This window comes from Lissotriton vulgaris, chromosome 2_1, assembly GCF_964263255.1.
Source record: "Lissotriton vulgaris chromosome 2_1, aLisVul1.2, whole genome shotgun sequence".
NCBI classification, from domain to species: domain Eukaryota; kingdom Metazoa; phylum Chordata; class Amphibia; order Caudata; family Salamandridae; genus Lissotriton; species Lissotriton vulgaris.
In genome coordinates, this window is record NC_141687.1 from 466,600,535 (window position 1) to 466,615,733 (window position 15,199).

Below are 15,199 nucleotides of genomic sequence, written 5' to 3' on the forward strand. Positions count from 1 at the left end.
GACACATTTGACAACCTTCTTAAAAATGGGATATACAATTCTTCACATTCCAATCCAGAGGGATGGCTAGTGTTGCCCTTAGATACTTACGGATGTTAGACATGTTTTCTTGACAACACGGAAGGGTTTAGGATAAACTGGCCTAACCCATGTTACGTGCAGATACAACACACAGGAGTGGTCACAACGTACAGCGTTGGAAAGTGTGCTAAAACATTCAACATTATCTGAGGTGAAACAACTCTAGTCTCTTCTTTTGATGACATGGTCCTACAGGATGTTTTGTAAGGTCCTCGAAAGGCCAGTCAAAAACACTTTCTGTATGCAATATACAATGAACTGTGTGATGTTTCACAGCAGGAATTTGCTGAAAGACTTCATGAAATTGACAGAACTAAAGTTGACAATGGTATGCCTATATTATCCACTCGGATATATCCTCTAGGTAACATTGTGTGGTCTGCTACTGATATCATACAGTGCGGTGCATCCTATTTGCAACATGGCTAATCACAACTTAGGCCTAATATGTTACTAAAATGGACTCTACAAACACTACGCACTGGTTGCATTCCATTGAAACACTTGAATGCCACTAGTTTGTTTTTACCATACGGCTTAACAAAAGAACTCTTGGGGCGTGGCTAGCAGGTCATGAGCATGGACGTGCTCTGCTGAGGCTCCGGCGCTGATCGGGGCATAATCCGACAAAAATTGCCCCGGGAGCCCCCGGGGTGCATGTTTGGCACAGAGGATAACGAGGACTAGACCAGACTGCCCTCGCCACCGGCTGCAGGGCGGGTGGAAATCCTGCATCGTTGGGCCACCGGAGGTGGGGCCTACAGCGATGCCGAGCACTTTGAAGCCGGGACCCACAGTGGGAGGCGCGGCCGCTCGACTCGCGGCTGCGGCTCCCGGAAGTGCCGGAGGTTTGGAGCCAGAAACCAGCTTTTCACGCCGGAGGCCGCGGTCGATGCCTGGCCGTCGCCAGAGAACGCCCCTGACTACCGGGAACGGGTGTTACACACAGTGCAGGTGTGGTGATCGACGGAAGTATTACGGCGCCATAACTCATGCAGCGGAGATCAGCAGGGGGGGGCTCATATGGCCTGCTCACGTGCGGAGTGACCCCCAGGGGCCGCACAGACATTGCACCGGCAGCGAGGGGGCTCTGTTTCGTTCTACTTCCCCCCCTGGTTCTGAATTGTCTCTCCTCCCCTCCCATACCCCCCGCCGACCCACCTGAACTCCGGTGGCGGTACTGAGGCCGGGGCGCCATCATACATACACGCGGGGCTGCCCGGCGTGCTCCCTCTTCGTGGCATCTCTGTTTTTCCCCTGACCGAGGAGTGCTGAGGCGTTGCAGGGACCCGAAGGGACCTGGAGACACTGAGGGGGAGCAGCGGTGCTTGGGCGACTGGGGACCCCGCCGGAGCGGGCCAAGCCCCCCCGTGAGGATTGACTACCAGCGGGGTTTTGGACTTCCTGTGACCGGGCAGGGGGAGACGCCGTGCGAGCCCCCGCAACCCTTCTCAACCCCCCTTGAAAGACACGCAGCAAGCTGCTGCATATGGGCGGCTGGGGGCCCCATCGGAGCGGACCACGTGCCTCCTTGGGTAGACTACCCACCTGCAGGACATCAGATTGGTTGTGAATGGGCAGAGGGAGACGCCATGAGAGCTCCCGCAGTCCTGACCCCACCTCCCTTGAAAGAAACGCGAGGAGCTGGGTAATTGGGAACCCCGCCGGAGCTAAACGCGTTCCCCCATTGCGCAGGCTACCCACCAGCAGGGCTCCGGACTGGATAAGACTGGGCAGAGGGAGACGCCTTGAGAACCCCCGTACTCCCTCTCACCCCTCTCCTTGAAAGGACTACGGGACGCAGGCCATTATGAGCAGTGCACCCACGCTACCACACGGAAGGCATTGTGTGGGGGTGCATGAGGACACTGGAGCTACTCTGCAAACACAATGCCCTACGGGGGATCGGACACTACACCCACAGTTGGAATCTGCCAGACGGGGTGTCGCCGGGTGAGGTCCTGGCTCGGGTGCCTGGTGCCAAGAGACCCGCTGGGCCGAGTACGAAGGACTGAGATCGCCATACATAATGGTCCGCAAGGGAGGGAAGACGGTGGAGAGCTCTGGGGGTCTGACGACGGTACTGGAAATGCCACACACTGCTGGAGAGGGGGCACTATCGCTGCCCACCACGCAGCAACAAACGGAAGGTCCACAGATCGATAAATTGGACATCATCCTGCAGGAAATCAGAGATTCTAGAGCGGTGCTGGAACAACAGATGGGCACCCTGACGACCCCCGTATCCCTGTTGAAGGTGGATCACGGAAAGCTAGCCGACAGAGTGAAAGAGCATGGCCTGACCATCAGCGAGATCAAGCCAACTGTGTCAGAGCATACGGCCTCTATTCAACAGCTCCAAACGCAGGTTGCCACCCTTATGGACCAGGTGGAGGACGCGGAGGGCCGTAATCGCCGAAATAACATCCGCGTTATAGGCCTTCCGGAACGATGTGAAGGGACCCAAGCCGCGGATTTTATGGAACAATGGTTTCGGGACCATGTGGCAGACGAGGGCTTTTCACCACATTTCTGCGTGGAGAGAGCACATAGGATCCAGACGGGCAGGCCTACTCCTGGAAGACCCCCACACCCACTTATAGTGACAATCTTGAATTACTGGGACAGTGATGCCCTGCTACAAAAGGCACAGGAGAAGTCCCTTATTCAGTATGACAACCATAAAATCTCCCTTTACCCGGACTACACCAACATGGTCCAAAAACAACGCTCATCCTACCTTGAGGTAAAACGGAAGTTGCAGAAAACCAACCTCAAGTAGGCACTGTTGTTCCCGGCCCGCCAAAAAATCGTGCACAACGGGAAAACCCACTTCTTCGAGAGCCCTTCGTATGCCGAGGAATGGCTGGAAGTGATGGGCATAGAAGGGAGCCAAGGAACCTCACAGGACCCAAATACCGACGGATCGAGTGGCAACCGGAACGGGAGAGAGAAGGAGCCCCCCAAGCCGAGACATGGAGAACGACGGCGTGGACCCTCGCAGGCACTACAAAAGGAGAAGCAACTGGACGCTTTGGTGCTGGCAGGTAACTTCCGAGAGGATCCCAAGAAGATCACAACTGACTCTGAAGATAGTACGGTTCACTCAGATTCGGACCATAGCGTACTCCTGTTCCCCACTGTAACGCCCCGCACAGCTGATAATGTGATGGACAATTACGGGAATGAAGCCCTGACCGGAAGTAGCTGAACTGCCTACAAACCGTATCGTATTTTCTACTATTTGCTTATGTGTTGTTAAGTAACGACTGTTGGGTCCGGGGAGAGAGTTGGATCTAACATGGGTGGCTGCCACTACTGCCCACGATTGTACTCTGTAGTGCCGTGTGTGTAAGGCACGGGTGACTAGTGATTTGTTTCCCCTTTTAAGCATTGGTAACATTGCCCCAAGGACAGTTTGCCGTAGAGCTGGCGGAGCCCGTGGGGCTGCAAGCAGAGACTGACATGGCGCTTGGCCACTCCCGATGGCAAATGCTCTAGTTTTTCAGTCCTTTCGAGACTTGTTCAATTGTTGGGCCCAGCTTGGTTCTTTAGCTGCGCCGTTATGGTTCTTTTTTGTATGAGGGGTGGGTGGTCTCCTGGCGGTTGATAAGTAGGGCTCAGGCTGGAGGGCGTTGGAGGTTGCAGAGCAGGCACACATTTGAGTATGGCTGACACAGTGGGGAAATATAGAATCAAAACATGGAATGTGAGAGGACTGGGGGCGGTACAGAAGAGGCACAGTATTTATGCCTTCCTGTTGAGTCATCACACACAGATTGCTTTTCTCCAGGAATCCCACCTCACTGCATCTGAAGCTCTCAAAATGAGGAAAAAATGGAAGGGCACAATCTTGTCTACGACCTATTCCGCTTTCTCTAGAGGGGCAACAATCTGGGTTCGACATGGCACACCGTTTTTGGAAGTGGAAAGGAGGGTAGACGATCAAGGACGTTACATATTCGTGAGGGGTACGCTAGATGGTCCGCCAGTAGTGCTAGTGCCAGTGGTGCTAGGCTGTGTCTATGCTCCGAACTTTGATCAAGACAAATTCTTACAGAGAGTGGGACTGGCGATAGCGGGTTGGCCCACTACCCCCTGGATATTAGGGGGAGACTGGAATATGATCATGGATCTGGATCTTGACAGGTCACATCCCCCCCTACAGGTGGCGGGTGTCTCCCGGCTGACGCAGATATTTCGCACATGGGCGGCAGGTTGGGGCTTGCAGGATGCCTGGCGCTCCCTTCACCCAGAGAGCAGGGAATACTCTTATTACTCACACATTCACATGCTCCACACTAGAATTGACTGGTTCCTTTGTTCTGTACCTCTGATTTCCAGGATTGAAGATCCGGAATACTTAGCGAAGACCTTCTCTGATCATAGGCCCCTCACATTCAATCTCCTCTGGGGCAAGGTTCCTACCTCGGTCCCCACGTGGCGCCTAGACCCACTCCTACTAGAAGATGGCCTTTTCAGGGCGTCTTTGTCCGAGACACTGGACAAATATTTTGTGGAGAACTGGGACACTGCCTCCACGAACTTAGTGGTGTGGGATGCCATGAAGTTGGTGGTGCGCGGCGCTGGGATTGGACAACTGGTGGGCGCCCGACAGGAAATACACCGAAAACTACTAGACATAGAGGACAGGCTAAAACAGTTAGAGCGGGAGGTAGAGGTCGATCCCACGAAGCGGGAAGAGCTGCAGTTAGAGAGCATAGAACACGCAGATACCCTCGAAACGTTACGGATCATTGACCACAAAGAATATATCCGTCGACAACACACAGAGCATTGCTGGCCCGTTTAGTTCGAGAGCACCTAGACATTCTGGTGATAACCAGGATTCGGACGCGAGACGGACACCTGGTGGATACGCAAACAGAGATCAACAGGGTGTTCCATGACCACTTGACTGCATTATATACCCACCCTACATGCGTCGACCCGGGTCAAATTACTGCCTTTTTGTCTGACCTCCCATTCCCAGTCCTGGACGCCGAAGCCCAAAAAGACCTCGAGGGCCCCATTACACAAGACAAGATCATGGCGGCCATCAAGTCCCTGAACCGTAAAAAGACGCCGGGCATGGACGGACTCCCAGTGGAGTTCTATGCGACCTACTTAGACATCTTGGTACCAATCCTGGAGAAAGTATACCGGACGGCCCTGGTGGAAGCCCGCTTGCCTGACTCCACGATGCAGGCATTAGTTGTCTCGCTCCCTAAACCCGGGAGGGATAGCCTAGATATGGCAAATTACAGGCCATTATCGATGCTCTCCACGGAATACAAAATACTCAGCAAAGCGATAGCTCTGAGATTACAGACGCACCTCCATGCCCTGATCCACAGAGACCAATGTGGATTTCTCCCAGGTAGGAGCACCTCCATGAACACGCGACGCTTACATGCGCTTATGGCGTCCACTCCACCGACCCTCCCTAGAGCGGGTTGTATAGCCTTGGATCTCAGACAGGCTTTCGACTCCCTGGCTTGGTCGTATATGTTCCCGACCCTGGAGAAGTTTGGGCTTCCCACCTCCCTTTTGCCGTGTATCAGATTACTTTATACCGCGCCGACGGCACGGGCGCGCACGGGGCGACATGCGAGCCATAGCCCTGAGGATGGCACGGAGTGGCATTCCTAGCGGTGGTGCTCAGCACCCGATATCGATCTACGCGGACGATATACTGCTGTTTTTCCGTGATCTAGAGACCGATCACGCCGCCATATAGGAGACCTTTCAGAGGTTTTCCGCAATTTCGGGACTGGCCATAAATCCTGAGAAGTCAAGTGGCTTCTACTTCCAAGACATTACGAATCACGGTTCCATACCCTTCGGGGTCCACCTTATTCCGGTGGCTCCCGCCACATTTAAATATCTGGGGATCCAAGTCTATAGGCAGCAGGAGGACCAGATAGAGGGGAATATTAAAAAAGCTATATCACGTCTCCTGCGCCTCGGTGGGGTTTTGGACGACGCTGCCATTATCGGTCATGGGCAGAATCGCGATCTCTAAAATGGTAAGGCTCCCTCGTATGCTTTACTTCTTTGTTAATCTCCCGGTCATCTTGCCACAGTCTATCTTTGACACTCTTAATTCGCTCCTAACCACTCAGATTTGGGGATAGGACGACGACGGATAGGGCTTCGTAAACTACAATTGGGGACCAGAGCCGGTGGGGTCCCGGACTTCAGAAGCTACTACTATGCCAGCCAACTTCAATGGCTCTCCTACTGGATGGCAGGACGGACCCTACACGAAATAGACTTCACGACTGACAGATTGAGACGGGGAGAACTACATGCCCTGTTGCTCCCGAAGAGCCGCATTCCTGCGGAGTGCCATCCACTCCTCCGTACAGCTCTGAAATGCTGGCGGAAAGCTCTAGCATACACGTCCTCGGTCGAGGCGTACGCGGCTAACACCCCCCTGTTGGGTATCCCGACGCCACAGGGCAGGCTTACGGACAGAGCGCTTCGACCATGGCGGGAGGCGGGTGCGGAGAGGGTAGGAGACTTTTTCGGAGATGACCACCTTCTTACTCATGAAGCCTTCTTACAGGCCACTGATGCCCCCCCTTGACTGTACCTACTGCATGCCACAGTCACACATTACATACAAGAGAGATGGGCACCTCAACGCCTACAACCCCCACAGCATGAACTAGTACACTTATTGTATCTCATGGGTTTGGGAATGCACCTGGTCAGATGGCTGTACACAGGGGTCAGGGCGCACGCTGCAGTCTCACTCACCTCGCTTATGCACACCTGGGCGCAAGACACAGGCCAGGAGCTGTCGGACAAGGATTGGACCACGATACTAGAACAGATTCAGATGTATTCAGGGGATAGTTTTACACAGGGCATACCTGACCCCTATGCGACTACATAAAATGTTCCCGGACTCTCCCCATGGTTGCCCGCGCTGCAGTGAGGAGCAGGCTGGGTTCCTTCATATGTTGTGGTTATGTCCACGACTTCGAGAGTATTGGGTAGGGGTGTGCCGAATAATGCGAATGGTCACGAACCTGCCAGTGCCGGAAGAAGCACTGTACTGTCTGCTGGGGCTGCGCAGAAGACCTAAGGCACTGAAAGCCCAATTAAAACTCCTAGACCTGGCATTGTTATTAGCACTCAGGACAATAACGATGAGATGGAAATCCCCTAGGCCACCCGGGATACACCTATGGCAGGCAGAAGTGCTTAAGTGGGGAAGGGCGGAGGGGACAACACTTAGGAGGGAAGAAACACGTGGTCTCCGGAAATTCCCCATATCCCATGAATGGGAGGCTATGCTGATCACACTGGAAAGCGAGGACCTAACTCAGGCAGCGGGTACCGGACCAGGGAATTAGTCAGGAGAGGCTACAAGAACTGTAGAGAGAGACTATGTACAGCAGATCCTCTCCCATCATAACCTACAACACCCCAAGATATAGCATACGCTGACGCCTACAATAGCCAAAAAAGTCCAATTCCCCTCTAGATGGTTGGAATTGTTAAACCGCCAGGGGACGGAAAGTTCAAGAAAGCAAGAGGGTGGTGGGTGGGAAAAGGAATGTTCGGACACTATTAATGTATATTCTCACGATGCTGATGCTTAGGAGCCTATGCGAAAGAATTGTGTGTTATTACTGTTATTGTCTCCTATTAGTACCACTGTTACAAGAGAAGGGGATATGCACAGGGTGAAAATACAAAACACCAGCTGGGGTGTGGACACTGGTAACTATGATGTACAATCTCGAATACTGCAGCTGTGAATAAAGTTTTTCAAAAAACAAAAAAAAGAATTCTTCAGCTCCTGGTGACTTATATCTTGGAATGTCCCCTGCTGATGCGCTACTGGCAGTCACACCTTCAGCGGCTGCTGGGTTGTTGGATTTGAACATATTTGTTCCCTGGAACTGGTGGAAGGGATGCCACCAGAACAATCGTCTGCGGATGCTGGGAACTATATACTCCTCAGAACATTTAAACAACCTGGCAGTTCCGAGCAGTGGAGATTTTTTAATTCAGCTCTGTTTTTATTCTCAAATTGCCTTTAGAATAAAATCTTTTTCGCCTTTTTTCATTGCATTTTTAAATACAATGTAGCTTTCTATATGTTTTTATTATTAAAGAGGGGCAATGCTTTTATGATTTAGGCTTTATATTAAATCTATATTTTTAGCATACATTTTAGGAAGCTTTTAGTCGCCTCACGTCCAAGGAGTGGGTGTCATGTGGTCACATTAGGACTGGGTAGGAACACCACTATTTTACATGTTCAAGTTTAAAGTTGACATCTTTTCTTGAACTTTGAGATTGGACACATATTTGCTTACGAGCTTGTATGGATAATGTTCCATGAAATTATTTGCTTACATTCATACATCTTGGAAGACATATTATCACAGCCCTGAACATTCTGTACGAAAGCTAAAATACACTGCGAAAAATGATGTTGTTTAATATTGTTCACTTGACAACAGCTTTGCCACAATAGAATCAATAATGAAAGCCTGACTTCAGAATGGCAATAGGGGAGAAGTTTATCATATAAATAATATAATTCCTTTGCCTAGTGAGAGGAGCATTTCACTGACACTCCCGAAGTCGCCCCATGCTAGATTCACAGCCAAGCTGAATCCTATTTACCTCTTGAGAAGGATGGTGCCCAGCTCTACACCAAGATGTCTCCCAGAAAAAAAAGTAAAAAAGTACCCCCAGGAAACTGGGGATGAGGATCACCCTACAGGAATTTCGGCAGATTCACCACCCTAGGTACACTAGGATTGGGAGCGCTAGATAGGAGCAGAAATATAACTGTACTTATATGCGAGCATCTACTCTATGTAACAGCACAATGGTTGAATTGTTCGTTTTCGTTACCATTTTCGTGAGGCTGATTACTCTGTTTTGTTTCCATCTACTGATTACTGCAGCACACGTATTTTACACAAGAATCTTATTGCTTTAATAAATATTGAAATGCCAATAAGAGTATTTCTTGTGTCTCCCATAAGGCATGCATAAGTTACTAAATGAAAAGGTTCTAGATCTGTTATCACAATATCCTTGGGCAGTCAGGGTTGTCATGTTTTGAAGTTGCACATCCCATTAGTTACCTTGCTATGGTTAGGGGTACAGATGGAGAACTGTGAGCTAGCCAGGACTAAGGCCAACATACCCTGATGGAGTACGTAGAATCAGTCTTGTACAGTTTTGATGTTTATGTTGCCCAACAATCGCACAGTTTTACTAAGAAAGTATGAACCATACAACAATATCCTTTCTTGTCAGACAAGGTGAACAGAGATTTAGTACTGTCAGGCGCTCGATGAACTAGTTACTGTGGTAGAGACTATCCAACCTCATATTCCTCACCTTCGAATATTCCCTCGGTGCTAGGTTGGATCCGGAAAATCTTGAGCTGCACCTCTGTGCTGACATCAGTTTTTGTTTACTCGTGGGGTAAAGGCTGAGCGCAGGCGGTGGGGCGTATGATATAATATCAAGGGCAATTTTTCAGTAGCTCATACTCCACATTAAAGGGCACTTTTATTTTTTTTAAAGTCATGTGGCACAGCCTAGCAAGTCACATTGCTGCACTGCATGATATTTTAAACATGGTGCATTCTTGCCCTTTACCTAATACGGGACATATGAGTCTGTTCCCGGCGCTGGTGCACAATGTGCTGCCTAGCGCCAATGTAGGCACCCTTGCACCATGGCGCAAGGGTGTCTGTTTTGTAAGCAGGATTGTTTTTTGCAGGAAGGGACACCTTCCTGCACAAAAACAATCCTCCGAGGCATTTTTATCTGTCGATGTGTGCTGCAGAATGCAGCACACACAGAAAGAAGAAGTAACAAGGAGAAATAAAAATATTTATTTTCGTTACACCTCACCCGAGGAGGTGTAGCATTTTTACGCATTCCCAGGGCAGAGTAACGCAATGCAGTCATTTGCCCTTCACTAACCTAGAATTATCAAGCCACGCACGGTGGCCTTGCGTGACTTGATTAGGAGTTGCGATGCTCTTGCGCCCCATTGCGTGGTGCTAGGGTGACACAACTCTTTATTAAATATATCCCTAAGTGTGAGACATATAAAAGAGCAAACATGGAAAACCAGAGCCAGAGAATATAATGTTGTAAGTAGGAACACAACTTAAATAGATTTGAAATAGTTATTTATTAAGTAAATAACCGGAGTGAAATAACGTGGCTGTCCCTCTGGCCAGCCGGCAGCAACTGACTCAATAGATAATCCCTAAATAGAAGAAATTCGAGAAGAAGCCAAAGAAGTTCTCAAGAAAGATCTAGGTTGTTTTAAGGGTTATGTACATAAAATAATCCTTAAACCTAACTCAATTCCAGTACAACATAGAGTACGAAGAACACCCTTAGTAGCTAGGGAGGCTATCAAAGGAATGATTCAGGACATGCTTGATTCTGGGGTGATTGAAGCTGCAGAAAGTTCACCATGGGTTAGTCCGGTAGTCATCACGGAGAAATCTGATGGCAAGTTTAGGTTCTGTATTGACCTTAGATCTCTTAACCAGAATGTTGTGGTGGATACCTTTCCATTACCCAATATTAATGAATTACTCTCATTTCTTCAGATGTCAACTGAGTACCATTGTCAGTTAACAGTACAGAAGGTATGCCCTCTTCGCTCCAAATATTCTTCAACACATTAATAGTAGTTTGCGTGGTGATGTTTTTAGTGAATTTCACAATTAACCACTTAGAATAAACATCAACCATAACAATACCAAACCTCAAACTTTCTTTAAGACCATTCATAGGACCTATGAAATCCATACATACCGTATGCCAAGGTGACCCTGGATCTGAAATATGACCTTGAGACGCTTGAACAGCAACCTTCAAACGTTTGTCACTTTCCTTGCACCCATCAAAATTTTGTAACCCTATCATCTACATCTAAATGCATTGCCGGCCACCACCAATTCGTCCTTAGTCTTTTCTTGGTTCTAGATTGTCCCAAGTGCCCCTCATGAGCTATCATTAACAACTTGGACCGTAATGAAATCAGAGGAATAAATAAATCTCCTCTCATAATCAATATATCTTCACAGACAGAGAGTTCATCCACTATATTTACAAAAGGTCTAACTAAGGTGGAAACTGTACTCTCTCTCCTACAACCCTGTTGAATCAATTTTTTAAGTTCTAACATAGAACTATCCTTCGACATGGCATCAACCCACTCCTCTTTAGTCAAAGCTTGTGGTTCGCATGCACACAGTGCATCTTGCATAAAAGCAACGGCACCTTCATTAACTTTTTCTAAAACTGCTTCCTTATCTACCATTTCCCAATCAAGTGGTAACCTAGATTAACAGTCTGCCTGTATGTTCCTCCAACCTTGAATGTATTCTATGTCATAACAAAATAACACAACTTAAATAGAATTGAAATAGTTATTTATTAAGTAAATAACCGGAGTGAAATAACGTGGCTGTCCCTCTGGCCAGCGCAGCAACTGACTCAATAGGAACGATAGGAATGTGGAATGCAAACACGACACTCCACACTCCAGAAGCACATTAGGAGATTACTACATATAACTCTACTCCAGTTGATTAAGGTCCTCATGTTCTTGGATCCCAACGCAACTGCACCATCTGCACTAATGATCGCAGCAGCCCTGAAATGCAAACTGTCCCCTCTCCCTCTTTCACCCTTTCCCTAACATGTATTGACATCACTCCAATATTGAAAACAGACGGCCTGTCCCTTTCAGACAAAATGTGCTCTCGTGTTGCCCACCTCATTTTTAATACTCTCTCCAAGTCATATTGTAAAGTGAGACCGTCATAACTGGGATGCAGCTGGCTCTTCAAATGCCTGGGCCCAGGTACCACTTTGCCTGCTTCACAAATGAGGCGGACTGTCTTGCGAAGGGTGAAGTCTTGTCTGCTCCTTGTTAAGGTTATGGGGGAAAATACCCCCAACTCCCCCCAAACAAGATACGTGGCTGCCCACCCCTTTCTGCTAGTAACACCCAGTGCCAATGCAACTGCTGCACTAATAGAGATGGCCTTTAAAAAAAAAAAACATTTATCAACACCTTCTTTAGGGCATCTCTCCGAGGAAGGTAGGAAGCGGTATCATTTATAAATTAAAACATTTGATTATACATAGCACTCTCTCCTTTGGGCCATCTCAGACGTGATCCATGGATGTCGCTCCGCTCTTCTTTACCCTGGAACTTCAGCAGTCCGGATGATCAGGACTGTGAATAGGATCCTTATGGTCTCCCTCCCTGCCACCCTCTCGACTCACCTGAAAGAATATCTGTATAGATGAATTTGGCATGGTGTATGAAGGGTAAGGTGCCCATGTGTTTTTAATTTTACAAAACGTTTCCTATACTTTTTGGTAAAAACAACAAGCAATGATTTGTTAACGGGGACCTGGAGGTATCGCTGTGTGAGAGTGAAAGGAGGGAGTCTAAAGTGATTTAATTTATGGAGTCACTTGAAGCATCATGATTGCAATTTATAATTTTCGAGAGGTAATGAAGGATGCCGAGTTTGGGTAAGTGCTCTTTTAATGGAATTATAAAAAAAAAAAATGCCTGCACGAGCTACACTCTCGGTTAACTATTACTAATACGTATTCTTTGAAAGCACTTGTTTTATTTTATACAGGACCAATGAAATTATGCGATACGGAAGCCGCTGCATTTTTTACATAATTATGTACTTGCCACATAATTCACCACATACTGAATAATCCTCAAATTGTACCCAAAAAATGAAATGTGTTTCTAGCACAAATGGATCAAAAGTTAGTTGCTTATTTCTGTATTTGGTTGTTAAATTGGTACTAAGGAGGTACAATCTTTGCCCAGAAAGTACTACCCTGTGAAACTAGGTCAAAATAGTTTGGAAATACGAACAAAAGATGTGTTTTGCTTTATACTGCATAATTTCCGTTTTCTTGCTACATAATTTAGTAAACCCTGTTGTATAATTTTGCGCTCCACTGCCACATAATTACAGTGGCCCTGATCACATACACAAAATCATTATGTGGCGGCCCGTCTTATACTCTTATACTGTGTATAATACAATTTTAGAATAATGCCTTACATATTCACAGTGCTGCCGGTTGCATGCTGGAACCTTATATAACTATAAATAGACAAGTAACTATTCTGCACTGATCCATAAAGGATTTAATTCTGTGACTTACTGGTCTCGCATACAGACATCTGCTGTGGTCATATTATCTAAGTTTCATAATGTGAAAGAGTGACTTTCTCATCAATTAGTTTAATGTGTATTTATTTTATATGCGGTTGTGTGAACATGAAAATACAACAAAGGGGTGTGGCCTGCCTTCGAGAGGAATGGTCGCACACTGGTCGGCTCCTCTAAATGCCAAGAAATAACCTTGCGCTATCAGGCATCATCTGTTCTAATCTTTAAGCTGACTTATTCCATTATTGATGGAAATGTTCAAACGAATGCACATATATGGACATGGAATGTATATGGTCTATCCGAGCAACAAGATCAAACGTACCCTAGCGCTTCAGCATATTAAAAGTCCCTCCCCAGATTATGTTCTGCTTCAGGAGAAACACTTAAGGGGCAATCATTACAAAGCATTGGGCCGTTATGGTTATCAACTCCTGGCCCATGCAGGTAACTCCACAGACTCACAGAGGTGGGCATTCCAGCCAAAACGTTGTTAGATGTGGAGCGAAGCCCAGGGCTGCTACGCGGCCATCACACGCGTGTGGGAAGGTCGCACCCTGAACCTATGCTCTGTACATATACCCCCCAGACTTTATGTTGGCGTCTTACCTAGACTGGGCGCTCTTCTCTTGCAGTTTCTGAGTGGGACATTACTGCTGGGTGGTGATATGAATGCCGCAATGGACCCCGTCCATGGAGAAACAACGTTACTCCATTTCAACATCGATTTCCTCATCGAATAGACTTTGGATAAAGTGAACTTTCACACATCTGTCTGTCAGTCCATCCAGGTATGTCTGCTTGTTCAAATGAGCATGTAGGATATGGGATTGCAAGTGTGTGACCAGTGTGAGCTACTGGTGTTGGTCTCTATATCGGCGGTGTGGATATGCGTACCAGTATCAGCATTTCTGGTGGTATGTGTGCATGAGTGTCTGTATGTTTGCTATTCTGTCTGTAGGTGAGGATTTTCGTGAGCTGCTCAGTCTGCAAGTGCTTACATGTTATGTATCTCTCTGGTCACGAATTATGCAAAAAACATACCCACTGGCTTTGCTAATTTAAGCTTCTGTCATTATTGGAATCGTTCAGAGTCAAATAATTGTTTCAATGGGAATGCTCTCATGACCTGAGATCTAAATTACAAAGTATTTCATAAGAATGATTTTTAAAACCTTGTAACCACACCACAGCAACTCTTATGTAAGTATTTTTTTTAAATTAAAAATGCAGTGTTAGTTGAACAAAAAATAAAAGGAATATTACCTTGTTATGTGTAAGAATTATGCGAAGTTCAGGATTTATAATTCCATATGCCATCATCAAGTCCTGGATCTTTTTTAGTTCGTCCTTGCATTTTTTACTTGTTGAATAAAACTGCTTCCTCACAGGAAGGTTTTTAAATAGCTTCAAAACAGTTACAGTTGTACCTATTAGCAGAAAGGAAAATATTTAATAAAATAAGTCTCAAAGCCGCAGACTTGATATAATAAAATGATCATCTTAAATCTGCTCCTCTGGTGTTTTGTCCCATAGTTACAGATAAATTAGGATTATCCTATTTTGAATAAACAGATCTTTTACATGAAGGGTGTGTAGGTTCAGGATCGCATTTTCTAATACATATTTTACGATTTTGTCCATAACGTCCACAAACCTATAAAACAGTAGATGCTCAAAGCAGGGCATCTCCTGGTCCCAATGATGTTGTACTTTACATAGTAATCATGCTATAGTTTCTAAAATTTGGGCTAGGGAATAGCTCAAGAAACTGTAGTGGTTTGATATTTGAGAGAAGGGGTCTGTGGATACAGATCCTCCCTCTATCCATGGGGTAACCTCATTAAAAAAAAAAGAGCACGTAGTGAATTTGTTCTTTAGCTTAA

The 15,199-nt window shown here is 47.0% G+C and overlaps 1 protein-coding gene across 2 annotated transcripts in view; it reads right to left on the minus strand.

The window, feature by feature from the left end:
* Window positions 1-15,199, minus strand: part of PMS1 (PMS1 homolog 1, mismatch repair system component) — a 1,062,426-nt gene that overhangs the window by 793,891 nt on the left and 253,336 nt on the right. For both annotated transcript variants that reach the window (XR_015308390.1, XM_086955374.1), the window contains exon 6: window positions 14,580-14,743. Coding sequence is in view for 1 of the 2 variants with exons in the window: in XM_086955374.1 (XP_086811500.1) it covers window positions 14,580-14,743 (164 nt within the window). In the remaining variant the exon portion in view is untranslated. The remainder of the gene's footprint in view (window positions 1-14,579; window positions 14,744-15,199) is intronic.